The 15,000-nt window shown below is 33.8% G+C and overlaps 3 protein-coding genes across 10 annotated transcripts in view; 2 read left to right on the top strand and 1 right to left on the bottom strand.

The window, feature by feature from the left end:
- The window catches only part of LOC125671953 (tyrosine-protein kinase SRK2-like), a 30,232-nt gene extending 27,602 nt beyond the window's left edge, over positions 1 to 2,630 (top strand). For 5 of the 8 annotated variants that reach the window (XM_048907951.2, XM_048907954.2, XM_048907953.2 and 2 more), the window contains one exon: positions 43 to 2,630. In XM_048907951.2, the coding sequence (XP_048763908.1) occupies positions 43 to 248 (206 nt within the window). In that variant the 3' untranslated portion in view covers positions 249 to 2,630. The remainder of the gene's footprint in view (positions 1 to 42) is intronic. The other 3 variants (XM_048907952.2, XM_056161939.1, XM_056161940.1) reach the window with 1 other exon arrangement.
- Positions 2,631 to 4,693: 2,063 nt separating this feature from the next.
- On the bottom strand, positions 4,694 to 13,449 carry LOC125671955 (syntenin-1-like). The gene is made up of 8 exons (XM_048907955.2): positions 13,310 to 13,449; positions 13,049 to 13,126; positions 9,251 to 9,460; positions 8,973 to 9,143; positions 8,446 to 8,621; positions 7,995 to 8,166; positions 5,870 to 5,961; positions 4,694 to 5,692 (listed from the first exon to the last, which is right to left on the bottom strand). Exons 2-8 carry the CDS (start codon positions 13,100 to 13,102, stop codon positions 5,638 to 5,640), a joined length of 930 nt encoding a protein of 309 aa, XP_048763912.1. The 5' UTR covers positions 13,103 to 13,126; positions 13,310 to 13,449; the 3' UTR covers positions 4,694 to 5,637.
- A 79-nt stretch (positions 13,450 to 13,528) lies between these two features.
- LOC125671952 (phosphatase and actin regulator 4B-like) overlaps positions 13,529 to 15,000 on the top strand; it is a 50,866-nt gene continuing 49,394 nt past the window's right edge. Inside the window, exon 1 of the mRNA XM_048907949.2 lies at positions 13,529 to 13,757. Within this exon, the coding sequence (XP_048763906.2) occupies positions 13,529 to 13,757 (229 nt within the window). The remainder of the gene's footprint in view (positions 13,758 to 15,000) is intronic.

Genomic DNA, 15,000 nt, shown 5'->3' on the forward strand with positions numbered 1-15,000 from the left:
ATTGCATGACCTATATCTGTATAAATTATATACTTTTATCAGGTATGCAGAACCGTGAGGTTTTGGAGCAGGTTGATCGTGGTTATCGCCAGCCCAAACCTGCTAGGTGCCCAGATTCCATGTACGAAATGATGCTCAAGTGCTGGGACAAGAAGGCTGCGAACAGACCGACCTTTGAATACTTATTCAACTTTTTTGATGACTATTTCATATCAACAGAGCCGAATTATAAAGACCCGGATGACTAATATTTGACTTTGGTTTTACCAGGGGCACCTTTTTTTCGCTATTAGCTTTACTGCTTTTTTGCACTAGTGTTCGGGGTATAAATACTTCAGGAACTATTTTCATTAAAACTGAGATGTTTTGTACGTCTGCTCCCTGTTGTTAGGTATGGCGAATCGTGAGGTGTTGGAACAAGTGGAGAGAGGTTACAGACAGCCCAAACCACCACACTGTCCAGATTCCATGTATGACATTATGAAGAAATGCTGGGATAAAAAACCAGCCAACAGACCGACATTTGAATATTTGGCCAGTTTCTTTGATGATTATTTTGTATCTACTGAACCCAATTACAAGGAAGCAGATGAATAATGCAAAATGATTGTATATCAAAAAATTATCATAGATGGTAGAAGAATTATTGTTTTCTGCAAATTGTATTTTTATGGTCTGTAGTCCTCAGATTAATGATTTGATACATATACTTTGTGAGTAATCTTTTTACAGGTCATATAAGATTTATTTTTTTAATATCTGGTATTTATACATGTATACTATATCAAATAAGTGTCATTCTTGTGCTGTTTACAAGTTCAGTCATAAACTACTAAGAACAGCATAATATGAGCTTTGTGATATTTTTTTTTTGTCTGAATAAACAACGAGCCTCTGATGTGCCATGTGTAGTGTCATGGTGGAACTTTTATGATTGGTCACTGAAGTTCAAGGGACAACTCATAGATGTTTTGTCATCTTTTGAGAAAGTGAATATACTATGAAAAATGTGCCTTAAATCATATGACGCCGAGTTGTTTGTAGTAGATACAATCTGAGAATTGCTGAAAAACCATCCAGAACTGGACCAGGACCAAAGATAAACATATACCGATAGTGATGTCATATGTCAGTTGATGCGGTGATTTCTATGTACAGATATAATCAATAATTATGTTTTTTTTAACCTTTACAACGTAGCAGTGTATTTCCCATGGATATACTAGCTGATACATTGTTTATGTACACAGCAGTGTATTTGACATGGATATACTGATGCATTGTTTATGTACACAGCAGTGTATTTGACATGGATATACTGATGCATTGTTTATGTACACAGCAGTGTATTTGACATGGATATACTGATGCATTGTTTATGTACACTGTTTTAATGTTTTGTACTTTTCCAACATTCACTGTATACGATATCATTCTTATCCATTCCAGACACAACTAAACTTATTTTTTAATTATACAAATGTTTTCTGTTTTATCATTAGACATCTTTATTGCATGGAGTGTGAAAGAGAAAGACTGGGTGCCTTCCTATATATATGTATATTATATCAATTTTCAATACATTTGCTTTCCGTTTTATATGTCAGAGTTTTGTTATTTCATTGTAACAATATTTTTATGTCTTATTATTAAATGCACATGTTCCTAGGTAGCCTCTATATTTAGAAACAATAAATGCTATATTTTCTTCATCTTCCTTTAATCAGAAATGTTCTTGTACTCATTTGAATTTGAAAATTATTTTTCTACAGATCATGAATATATACACAAAGCAGAAATATGTTTACATGTTCATCTCCATAGTCATCTGTTTTGATATATTTTTTTTATAATAGTGTTAGCTAGTGCTTGCCAATCTCTTCAAGAGAAAGGGGAACAAAATTCAATCCTATTTTCATTGTTAGATCAGATACACATCTTCAATAGCTATGTTGCTTGTAAAGAAGTGCTGAGTTATGTGAGTCCCATTGTCTGTTGAAAAGAAATGTAAGCATATTTGTTAAAAACAAGTTCTAATTGGAATTGCGTTATATTTCGTTACTCAGATTTTGCTCTGCAAATGTATTAGATTCATTGAACAAATATTTAAAGAGGTATATGCACATTTAAAACTATTTTCAACATTTATATGATGTGTAAATTGGATGCTTTTTCATGTTATATGTACTGGTGTCATGTAGTGGCCTTTCCTCCCAGTCAATTTTTCTCCTGGAGAACTTACTATATGATGGATCTTGCACTATTAGGGGAAAACCCACAATATGACACTCATGGCCTAGTGGTACTAATAATTTGAAATTGAAATCCTTGTACTAAATATATTGGCAAATCAAATTTCAAATTCTATTTACAAATTAAAATTTGAAATAAAATGGAGAACAATTATGTACACCTATGATTTTTATTGTTGATACATTTCAAAATTGTTCCCTTTGTTTTGTTTTTTGGTTCGAATATCTACAGATAAGCAAGAAGGCATTTGTGAAAGATAAAAGGATGTATCGGCACATTTATAATGTTTTGTATATAATTTTAATCTATAAAAAAATTAAATGTATTTACATGTAATATATATTCACATTGTAATGATATAAATATGTCATTTTTAATGTGTGTTTTGTTGATTTTTTTCTTGGTAGAATTCCATTTATGTAATCCTAGGAATCTTAAGACTTTTTTGGTCAATTTCTCCCACAAGATAAGCAGACTGACAACATTCGGTCTTTTAAAGTTACAAGTTCTCTAGATATGATACACACCTGTTCAAATTTTTGGTGATTGCTGAACTTTTGAAAATCATTTTGAGCAATACCCTTGCTCATGAGTACACAGAAGACTGGATACTAAGCAGGCTTGATTTAATGTAAATGACATCTGCTTAAAATTGGATATAAAAGATGTTTCTAAAATACTTTATTTTTTGCACTTGGTGAACAGGGAGACTGGGGACTATTTTAAAAATCCTTAAATCTTATTTCTGCACTCGATGGCCATCATCCTGTTGACATTATTTTCTTTGGCAGCTATTTTTATGCCCCCGAGATCGAAGATCGGGGGTGGGGGGGCATATTGTTTTTGTCCTGTCTGTCATTCTGTCTGAAACTTTAACCTTGCTAATAACTTTTGAACAATAAGTGATAGAGCTTTGATATTTCACATGAGTATTCCTTGTGATAAGACCTTTCCGTGGGTACCAACATTTTTGACCCCGTGACCTTGACCTACTTTCTGAAAACTTTAACCTTGCTAATAACTTTTGAACAACAAGTGACAGAGCTTTGATATTTCACATGAGTATTCCTTGTGACAAGACCTTTCCGTGGGTGCGAACATTTTTGACCCCGTGACCTTGGAGTAATAATAGAAAAATGCTTTCATATTGATTTGAAAAATTAATTGCAGCATTTAACATACTAGTAATCAGGGGCGGATCCAGGAATTGCAGTTACGGGGGGGGGGGGGGGGGGCACTTTATGAGGCAAGGGGTCTGGGGGCCGCCTTTAGGCCCCTAGTGGGTCCAAGAGTGGGGGCCCAGGGGGCGAAGCTCCTGGGTTTTACAGATTTTATAGGGCTTGAAATATGTCTCCTATTTTAAGCCATTTGTACTATTTTCTATCAATTTTAATAAGGTGAAATTTTAGGGGGGGGGGGGGGGCGGCTGCACCCCCCCCCCCCCCCCCTCCCCCTTAAATCCGCTGATGGTAATGTAATCTTGATGTTTCAGAGAAGAATTTGTTTTTCCTACATATTCCTATGAAAGTTTCAGCCTCAGCCTGTAGTCTCATGGGTATAGAGCACCAAATAAACAAACTCAAATAATTGAAGACATCTTTAATTATTTGAAGATACATGCATCAAATCAATTATTGTTCTCATCAATTGAATTAAGGCACACATCAATTGATTTGATGAGAGCAATAATTGATTTGATGTGACAGGATCAGGAATTGAGCCCAGGACCCCTGCATTACTAGTCAGGTGCTCTAACCACTATGATATCCAAGGTCTGTATAGCCCTAACTACTGCATTCTTCCCTCCTTTAATTTATCTTCGCTCTCAAAGATACATAACCCAGATTCTTTTCATCTCTGGTAGGACAAACTGCAGTGCGGGGGTGGTCAACAGCACCAAATGTAAAAATCTATGACTGGAACGAGAATCAAACCCAGGATCCCTGGATTACTAATCAGGTGCTCGAACCACTGAGCTATCCAGTCCGCATAGCCCTAAATACTACAGATCAATAACCATACGTTTTCAAAACCGTACCTCAATCTTTGTTAACACTAGCTGCAGAACTGTAGCTCTCTGAAAAAATATTTTAACACAACAGAGATCAAAATATTTTTTCAGAGAGCTACAGTTCTGCAGCTATGTTAACACAACAAATAATAAACTCTCTACGAACTTGTCGTAATGTATAACCTTTTTTTGTGTGAAACCTTTTAAACTCTCTACGAACTTGTCGTAATGTATAACCTTTTTTTTGTGAAACCTTTTAAACACATTAGACAGACTTTGATCATCAAAAGTGAAAAACAAAATTTTGGGAAAAATCCTGAATTAGTCCCTTTAATTAAGTTATCTTATTCACTAAAAATCCACAATTCCTCACTAATTTAGTGTAATGCTAATAGAGCATTGATCAGGAGAGAAAAACAAAACAGGTCATTGGTATTCAACAATTTTTTAATGACCAATAAAAATAAATACAACATAAACGATAAGCGGCTCAACAATTTTATTGGGACATGTTTGCATTGATAAAATTTCAAAGTATATGTATCTATCTGTAAAGTATATGTATCTATCTGCAAAATAATCCCACATCATATCTATAAATGGTACATGCATTGCTGGTGGATAAGACTTTGAACAGCACTCAAAAAATATTGTGTCAAATATGTCAGCCATTAAGGCAAAAAGTCAAAGATCAATACATTGACATTTCAGCGGAGGAATGCTTACATTGATTTACATTATCAAAACACAAGAGTCATTCAATAGAAAGCAAAACTAAGTAAGACCATCTACTGCATGGTACTTAATTGTAAATAAGTCTTTTGGTCAGTTCGAACATGGTATTTTCAAAACATTTGTACAAATACATATACATCAACAAATTAAACATGACACACTACAGGAGTGAATGATTAAAAGTATGGCTACACAAACAGATGATTGACAGCAGCTTTTACACGACCTTGAAATCACTACAATAACAATACAGGTATCTATAATCACAGAACTGGTTCAGAATTTGAAAAACAACACTGGGGTTCACGTTTTTTTCTCATAAAAGAAATCTATAACAAACTTTCTAAAAAGAGTTCTTACCGGTTCACTTCAAGCATTGGCTCATGTAATTTAAACAGATCTATTTGCCAATTATGTACAGTACAAATACATATAATAAGTGTAATAGTTTAGTTATAAAATCCCCATTCCAGGCAATTCACTTAGTGCATGACCTAAAAGAAAACAATGCTAAGTTTCTGTTAGGTGCTACAGTTTGATATATTTGGCTGGCAATCTTAGATGATTGGAATCATTTTCAGCACTTTTAAAACCCAAGCAATCTACAGTAAAGTCACTTCCCTCCACTGTGTTGGAGGTTACACATCAGGAATGGAGTGGTCCATCAGCTTCTTGATCAGACTGTTTCCCATACTACAAAGAATATAAACACAGTTAATCCAGGACTATAAAACTTTCTGAAAAATCCAGTTTTAATCATGTCAATAATAAGGATACCTTTTTAACCTAGATGTTTGGATGTTTCATTGCTAAAAGGTCAGTATTACTACATGAGGAAAGGAGATCAACAGATTATGAGATACAACTCACCATTTACAGATGTGATCATACAAGAAGCTTGGCATGATAGTCACTGTAATTGTCCTGCCCCCTGCATCAATTATTTCACCAATGCTGTCATCCTAGATAAAAATAAGGAAAATTACTATGAATTTCATTACATTCTTTCAATTATAATGTACTCACAGTCTACAAACTCTGGAAAAAAATCCTTAAATTAATTATTGGATTCTTTAGCGATGGTAAACAATTGTTGGCCTATCATTTAGTTCAAATAAGATGAGCTTACAGACAATGGTGGTGAGCAATTTCACACCCTTTGGATTAAAAACACACATGCACAGATTGCATACATTTCATCTTCAAAGAGGTTGAAATTAAAACTATTGGAAAACTTCCACTATCCACTGTGGTATCCAGTTTTACTCTGTTAGATTCACCACAGAAATTTGTCACAGTAAATGATTTCTGAGAGCTCAAGACATACAAAGGAAGTAAGCCAACAGAAATAATTAAAGTACAGAATGTACTCCTGAGAAGATAATAGTTTTTTTTTTAAGGTTTTGATTTCAAGGGCCTGGGCCTTCCCAATTGGGAAAAATAGCGACATTTGCTTGAAATTGGGAAAAAATATTCCATACAAAGAAGTAGGGAGAAAAGTTCAAAACCAAACCAGAGCATTAAAGTATGATTGGACTACTTCTGACTTGCAATTTGGTCAAAGCTTACCTCATTCAAATAATCAGAGGCCAAAAAATTATGTTTACTTAACAATTTTGATTTTTAAACAAAAATTGTAATATGTGGGCCTGTGAAGGAAGATTTTTGAACAAAAAGGCTACCTTGCTTTGATTTGTTTTCATTGTTTGGGGATTTAAAAGCAAAAATTGGGTAAAATACCTGCTTTTTAGCATTGGGAATGGGGCCTTATTTCGGTCCCCTACAGACCCTAAAAAAAATCCCTGGATTTTTCAAAAGAGGCCCATAGGTCTTATCGGTCACCTGAGTATTAGTTAAAAGTATCACTAGTCCCAAGGGCTATGAAAAAATTTCATGTTCTAAATATCTATGTGCCTTCTTATATTGATGAAAAGCTTTACACAACATATGTAACATTAAATGATATGACTAATTTCAACCCCTCCAAGAGTTAAAACCCTGGGGTTGCCAAATTCACAATTATGGTATATTCTTTTCTGCTTATTCCAAATATGTATTTAGATTTTTATACTGTATCAATCTTTCAAATTATATAAAGACAATAATTACTATAATAATTTTGGTTCTACCCTGCAACCAAATCCTTATCCCCTAGGATCATGAAATTAACTCCTTCTAATTAATCTATTTAGTTTAAATTTAGTATCAATAGTATTAAAGAAGATATTATCTAAATGTTATATACATACATACACTATAAATACCAAGTTTGGCCCTCCCTGGAATCAGAACCTCTACCCTAGGGGGGGGGGGGGGGGGGGTGATGAAATTTACAATTTTGGTAGAGGCCTTCTTGCTCTACATCACTATACGTTTAGTTTATCTAAAGATATGCAGTTGTAGAGAAGATTTTTGAAAATTGGTCAATTTTTGGCAGTCTTTGCCCTGCCCCTAAGGTTCAGTATTCCTAAAATTTGAAATGGATGTCACCCTTGTCCCAAAGATGGTTCCTACTAAATTTGGAAAGAATTGAAATGGTAGTTATCAAGAAGTAAAAAATGTTCAATTGTTAACACATTTAATCACTAACCATTTTGGCCACTTAAATACCCCTCAGATCATGAAATTTACAATTTTGGTAAAGGGTTACCTTCTCATTCTAAATATCCATTTAGTTTTAATTTAGTATTAATAACATTGAAGATTTTTGAAAATTGGTAAATTTTTGGCAGTTTTTGCCCCATGCCTATGCCCCAGGGGTGCAGAGTCCTGAAATTTACAATTTATGTCACCCTTGTTTCAAAGATGCTTCATGCCAAATTTGAAAAGAATTGGAAGGTAGTTATCAAGAAGAAGTTAAAAATGTTCAATTGTTAAAAATGCACAAAGACGGACACAGATCTAATGCAATAGGACACAGGAGTTTACTCGGGTGACCTCAAAATCTAAATTTAAAAAAAAACTTTCATCAAAAGAAACACCACTTTGTGCTTACCTTCAATCCCACCACATTTTGGCCGTTAACTTCGATAAGCTGGTGGTCTGTGAGAATGCCATTTCTGGCAGCTGAGGAGTCTTTCACTATAGACTTAATTTTACCATTCTTAAACACAAAGCCAATGAATCCCTGGCTATCTTTCTGCATGGTGATTGTTCTCTCAAATGGTCTGGTTTAAAAACAAAATTGATATTTCAGCGTTTTAAAAATTTTAATGCCTCCATGTACGACATAACAGGAACCAGTATTTTTATTTTGCCAAAAAATTGTACTTTTAATTATTGAATTATCTATGAGTTATTCTTTTTTTTGTTGTTGTTGTTATCATTAAAAGTGTATATTTACTTTTTTGTGATTTCAAACACTGATTACACAGATACAAGTATTTTTCTTCTAAAAGTTGAGTTACCTAAATCCTCAAAAGGACTAAAATATACTTTTGACTTACCTGTCTCGAACAGCAAATGTTATCTTTTGTGGTGGAGCATCCTTGAGAAATTTGTGAGCCTTGTCTGTGTCCCAGCCTGCTACATCTTTACCGTTGATTTGTAGAACCTGGTCACCAAACCGAAGCCCTGCCAGAGCTGCAGGGAAATTGTTCTGCACTAATGCTACAAAAAGGCCCTGAAAAGTAGGAAATAAGATTTTGAAATCATCAATTAGGACAAACCTTAAAATTTGGAGGAGTTTAATACATTACTGCATTATTCTAAACCTCTATCTGTCAATTCTGAATTTATTTTACTGTACAGTGTGCATGGTGTAAATTGTAAAGCAAACACTTTCTGCAAAAATTTGAATAAAATTATTTTCATCTTCCATGTTCAAATATAGTCCATTTGAAACATTTGATTTTCACTGAAATCATCAAATAATAAGATTTTTTACAAAAATTTACAAACACAATAATTACTACCAGAATATCAGTATCTAATATCAGTAAGACTAATGCACCCTAACTCTGTTAACACTTACATTGTTGACATGCCGTAACCTGAGTCCAATCTTCCCATCAGCATCTTTACATGTGACAAGCTCCCGGATGCCCTGTTTAATTTCTGCCCTCTGTAGTCCTTTGTTATTACCTGTGATGGGAGCTACCTGCATTTGTCCTGATGTATTTGTACGAACTCCAACTTGCATGTTCTGAAACAATGAAAGGACGATCTTCAAAGCAATGACCATTTTCTTTTCTTGTACAATATCATTCACCTAGTATTTACCAGAATCAATAATGATCAATAAGCACCTACATGAGCCACTACAGGCATGTTTTGCTCTACAAATGCTGGAGTGAGTTCCAGACCCATGTAGTTCCCAAGTGATGGGTAGAGGGAGGCCCCCTGCTGCATGGGGTAGGCTGGAGGCTGGGATCCCCCTTGTGGGTAGGTTGGAGGCTGAGACCCTCCTTGTTGTGGGTAGGTGACTTGTCCAGCAGCAGCAGCCTCATGCTGGTATTGAGCCTAAAAGACAAAAGACACAATGAATTATTTATTCAGAAGATCCATTCTAGTGACAGGCATATAAACATTTTAAAATAATTGGACTACGGATAACCCATTGGTATCAAAATGACAACATGAACATTAATATTAAGATATCAGAGCTTCAGATAATTTTTTCATGCAGAAAATTCTTTGGATTCTTTTTCATTAATTTTACTAGAAATAAAATTTCAAAGGAGTAAATGTATTCCAATATTGAAGAATGCTGATGTTTTCCTACTTATTGTTTTAAAATTCTAAATTCAGTCAAAAGTACACTCCTTGGCCAAAAGTAAGTTTTCAAAAAAAAAATTCCCGTAAATTTCATACAAAATGATATTTTTTCGATTAACTTGTTTGAAGTTAAGAACCATTAATCTCTTAAAAGCCTATTCTCATCATAATTTTTAAATAATTGTACAACCAACTACTGCAAAAATAAGGTGATTTTATACACAGAATTAAATTTTCGGCACTGATGTTTTATATCAATGTTTGTGTTTAAATCAACATATTTCTTCTGATTTGGATGTTAAGTCATTTCAAAATTATGAGAAGAAAGCACAGACATCTTAGATAATTTTAAGGACATGAAACTTGTGAAAAGCTTACCAGGAAACTTACAGTGTATACCTGTATGCTTTGATTTAAGCACATCAAATGTCTGTTTCATTTTTTACATCTATTGTTGCCAATTGAATGTTTTTAGAACAATGGAAGTAAAAAATAAACATTTATTTACATTAAATCTAAATGTAATTTTTTTAAGTGATATGATAATATTTCATTTCCTAAAACACAGTCAGTCAAGTTGGAACAGCCAGGATTAACCATTGCTGTTATTTCTCAATGTAATTTTCATTGTGATGTCAATGTTATTGTTTATTAGTACGACATTGAATATATTGTAAAATGATTAACCACTGCATATTTTAAAAGTTTTTCTCAACAAAATCATGTTGGAATGTATATATGTATGCATTTGCATTTTGATGCGTATAAATAATGAAAAAAAATGCATAATTATGCCTATGCAAGACTTATCTGGGGCTCTGAAGATATGATTTAAATTACAAAATTAAAACACCCCTTTCCCAAAATAGGTATATTGCTGGATCCAGTAAATGTTCTATCAAGTCACTATATTTGCTCCTCACGAAAATATGAACTGCTGTGAAGGAAAAACTTCAAATGTATTGTGTCACAACATATGTCAGAAGTAGTGTAAATCAATTGTAGATTAACTAAAAAATTCTAAAGAAATTTTGAATCACAAAACTTTTCTCAAATCAACAACATCAAAACGTATGACTTTTCAACACTTTAAATGACCATTCCTTACGATAAATTAAAGACTAGATTTTTTGATATCATAGAAAGTTGCTTCCTCATTAAAAAATGGAAAATGAAAAATTCATATCTTGTGATCAGTCATTTAAAAAATCACTTTGTCAATCACCACTCTGATTCTATGCACAAGTACTCTGAAGTTCATTAAAAAAAAGATGCTGGAGTTTCTCAATCACAATATCTATGTGGTCTTCAGTGATCAGGTCTTCCAACAGTCTGTTGGAATTTCCATGGGCACAAATTATGCTCCTTTATATATATTTTCGAGGCAAAATTTATTCAAAAGCTTCTACCCGAGAAGAAAAATACTTTTGCTGTAGCATTCAACTCGACATTTAGATATATCGACGTTCTATCAATCAACAATAATCATTTTCATTCATATGTCAATTCAATATACCTCAGTGAACTCGAAATAAAAGACACCACAGTCTTCCAAATCTGCTTCATACCTTAGGCTAGATACTTTATTGAACATAGATGTTAGCAGCAAACTAACAATTCAAATTTATGACAAACAGGATTAATTCAGCTTCTTCAGCATCAAATTCCCATATTTATGCAGCAATATTCCATTATCACCTGCATATGGTGTTTAGGTCTCTCAACTAATTCGATACACAAAGGTTCGTTCTGTGAATGGTCAGTTTTTAAATCGAGTTAGGCTACTGACAAATAAGTGGAGAGACACAATTGAAATACCTGTAAATATGTTTGATATTACAGGGGTTTCAACATTTTTCAGTTAAAGTTAGCATTTTACAAATTTTATAGTCATTATAACAATCTAATTTACAAAAACAATCTATCTGTCACTAGGTATAATGCTGTTTGACATGTTTCATACCAATACGCCAGTTTCGAGATACAAACTCTTCTGTGTAGGAGGTGCATTTAGTGGAATTTTGAATAACTAAGTGGGACAGAGTGGACCGACAGTAAGCTAGGAAGACGATGAAATGTATTAAAAGTGGCTTCTCTTTTAATATGTAAATGTGGAAAATACAAAATACTATCGAAATAAATGTTATTATACTAAAGTGGAAACATAAAAACAATGTCATATTTGCAAGTAATATCTTAGATATGGTACTTATGACAAATGAAATAATGGGATATGATAAGAATTCTACGTATTTGATTACTCCCTAAATACTTATAACTTAGTTTGTGTACCAGTCAAATTTGGGTGATCAAACAGTGTATGAGAAACTTACTGAGTACATTCACTTACACAATGATGAATATTAGTCCCACTCCTGCGTGTAAACAAATTGTTTCGCGCCTCACTATATACAAGTTCTCCAAAGGGAAATAACTCGGACGTATCTCGAAACCGGCGTATTGAGGCTGTTCTTTACACACTGATTTTGACTACAGATTACTGTTTATCCAATCGAGATATAGGGCTTATGGCAGGTGTAACCGGTCGACACAGGATGCTTACTCCTCCTAGGCACCTGATCCCATCTCTGGTATGTCCTGGGGTCAGTATCTACCCTACTCATAATTTTGTATTCTTTATAGGAGCTATGAGACTGATCACTGTTCGTTATCTTATCCTTTTCATCCCACTATGAAACTTAAGCAGATTGGAAACTCTTCCCCTATAACGAGATCTTCTCGCAAAAATGAGATTATTCCTCATTAACGAGAAAGTATACATTACCATAAACAGGTGTTCTGATTGAAAATAATGGCATATTCCGTGCAATGCTGAATAATAAGTCTGATATACACTCAACATGACATGAATTATCTCTAAAAAATTGACAACACAGTCAAGAAATTTCATATCAACGTTGCTGCATAACAGGAAAGGAGGCTGAACTCCAATGCACATCATGAGTGTTTTTGATTTGATTTATACATTTGCAGAAGTGTCCAACATTTTAGCACTTTTTCTTCTTTTTCCGTGAAACATGAAGAGATGTACTCCACAGGTGTTTTACTTGGTTGTAGGGACTATATTTAGTCTCACTAGAGAGAGATAATCACGTTCGCGAGAATATATCACTGTGGAAGTGTTCCCAACCTGTTAAGTGTGCAGTTCTGTCTATAGAGAATTCAAATGCTTATGTTATTACAGCACACAATAATGTGATTATCAATAAGGTATTATGATATACACTATAGTACATAATGTTACATGTACATTTGTAATGATAAACAATACTCAGATTAACTACAGTATATATATAAATTATACACAAGTACCTGTGCCATTTGGTCAACTTTCATGTCTTCTAAAGTTGGATATAATCCCGACATCTTGCTATTTTTCAGAATTGTAGACTATTAAAAAGAAAAACACGATTATATAGACAACATGACTCATTCTCTCGAGATCAGGATAAATGTTTATTCACAAGAACTTGAAGAAGCCTTTTATGTAGGAAGTGTGGATGGACAGCCATTTTCTTTCCAGTAAAAATAATTAATGCTGTAAACGTGAAAAAAACATGTGAACATGCCTACCTGTATATAAATAATTCACTACAATGATGATTTCGACTGTCTTTCCCTCTTTTAACTGTAAAAATCAGATGATGTAGTGTATTTGGCAATGTTTATTCACTTCCACCTGAATGTGACGTCAACTGTCACGAGTCATTGACATCACGTTAAATTTGTAAATTTAGATTGGATACGAAACGCAACTTTAGCATTATATATCTAGAGTGATGGATAATTTTAATGCATCAAATGATTGATGTTTTGTTATTCTTTATTAAAATAAAAAAATCAAAAGAGAAAATAAAAGTTCATAACCTCCACTACACCGGAAGTTCTCCCAAAAATGGGTATTGTGCGATCATGGCCACCGAATCTGCAAATGTAACGGGTCACAAATACACACGACAAAGAAGTAATAGCGATCCACCATCCAGTGTGGAGGGTCTAAACACAGAAAATGATGAGAAGGGTAAATTTCAACCTATCCATAAGTAGATATTGTTAATGATAAGTCTTCAAATGATAAATTCCTCGCACTAACAACTGACAATTTTACACATTGAATTCCCATATTTTGTTTGTTTTGGTTGTACTATTTTCAAGAAATGGGTGTGAATCGAGACATACCTTATGAGAACGAAAGTATAGTAGTCTGGTAACCGTAATTCATATGTAATGTTGTTATTTGTGTAAATTATATCTTTGGATATTTCTATGTTATTTCCTGGTTAACTTAATCAGTTGGACGTTGGATCAGCTGAGCCGTGGTTTCCCACGGACTCTCATACGTAGTGTGTATTGATAGAATTTGTCATACAGATACATCATCATTTAAAAAAAAAGTATCTGTATCATAACTATATTTAATGTTTGTTGTGGAAACAACTGATTATCTTTTAAAGTTTTGTTTCCATAGCTCATAGCTGTGTTGTAGAGTTTAATAAGGACAGTATTGCAACCATTATGAATTAGTGATACATATTAGATCTACTGCATTTTTATTCTTTGGGCATTGCTGAAATTAAGACATCTGACACGACTAAAATGTTCAACTTCATAATTCTTATTTGTTAATTTTTTTCTCCCTGAGCTTATGATTTTACTTGGGCACAGTTTTTATCTACAGTGTGCGAAATTAATGGTGGACCAATAGACAATGTCCATAGAAAATCTCGTCGGTCTATATCAATAACAACGGTGATATACCGGTTTGTGTATAGGAAATTTGACCAAGTCATATAAAGTCTATGTTACATTGATTTTGTTACTGCCCATCCCTTTTTATAATATGATGTTCCACAATCTAATATCGAATCAGCTAGAGTATTCCATTTTAAAATGAGGGGGGAATGGAACAGAATCAACTCAATATATACTTTTGCTTTCATCATCATGTGCCTTTGGTCGTTGTAGTGTTTAGTATCGAGTTGAAAAACCATAAATTCAAGTTTCATGTCTTTGCTCTCTATAAGGTTTGTTGGTTGTACATTGTTTAACGTCCTGCTAAAGAATCTTTTACTCATATGGAAACGTCACTATTGCTGGTGAAGGGGTGCAAAATTAAGGCCTATGCTAGCATCGGTTCTTACAGATTTTGAGCAGGGAGCGATCTTTATCATGCCACACCTGCTGTGACATGGGGCTTTGGTTTTTGTGGACTCATCTGAAGGATCATCCCATTTAAGCATGGAGGACTTATTCTAGATGGATCC

This window comes from Ostrea edulis, chromosome 4, assembly GCF_947568905.1.
Source record: "Ostrea edulis chromosome 4, xbOstEdul1.1, whole genome shotgun sequence".
NCBI classification, from domain to species: domain Eukaryota; kingdom Metazoa; phylum Mollusca; class Bivalvia; order Ostreida; family Ostreidae; genus Ostrea; species Ostrea edulis.

Coding starts and splice junctions, on each gene's coding strand:
- LOC125671955 (XM_048907955.2), bottom strand. CDS start 13,102: ATGTCGGGATTATATCCAACTTTAGAAGACATGAAAGTTGACCAAATG. Junction 8,167..8,445: donor ACATTTGCTGTTCGAGACAG/GTAAGTCAAAAG, acceptor TTTTTAAACCAG/ACCATTTGAGAGAACAATCA. Junction 5,693..5,869: donor TATGATCACATCTGTAAATG/GTGAGTTGTATC, acceptor TATTCTTTGTAG/TATGGGAAACAGTCTGATCA.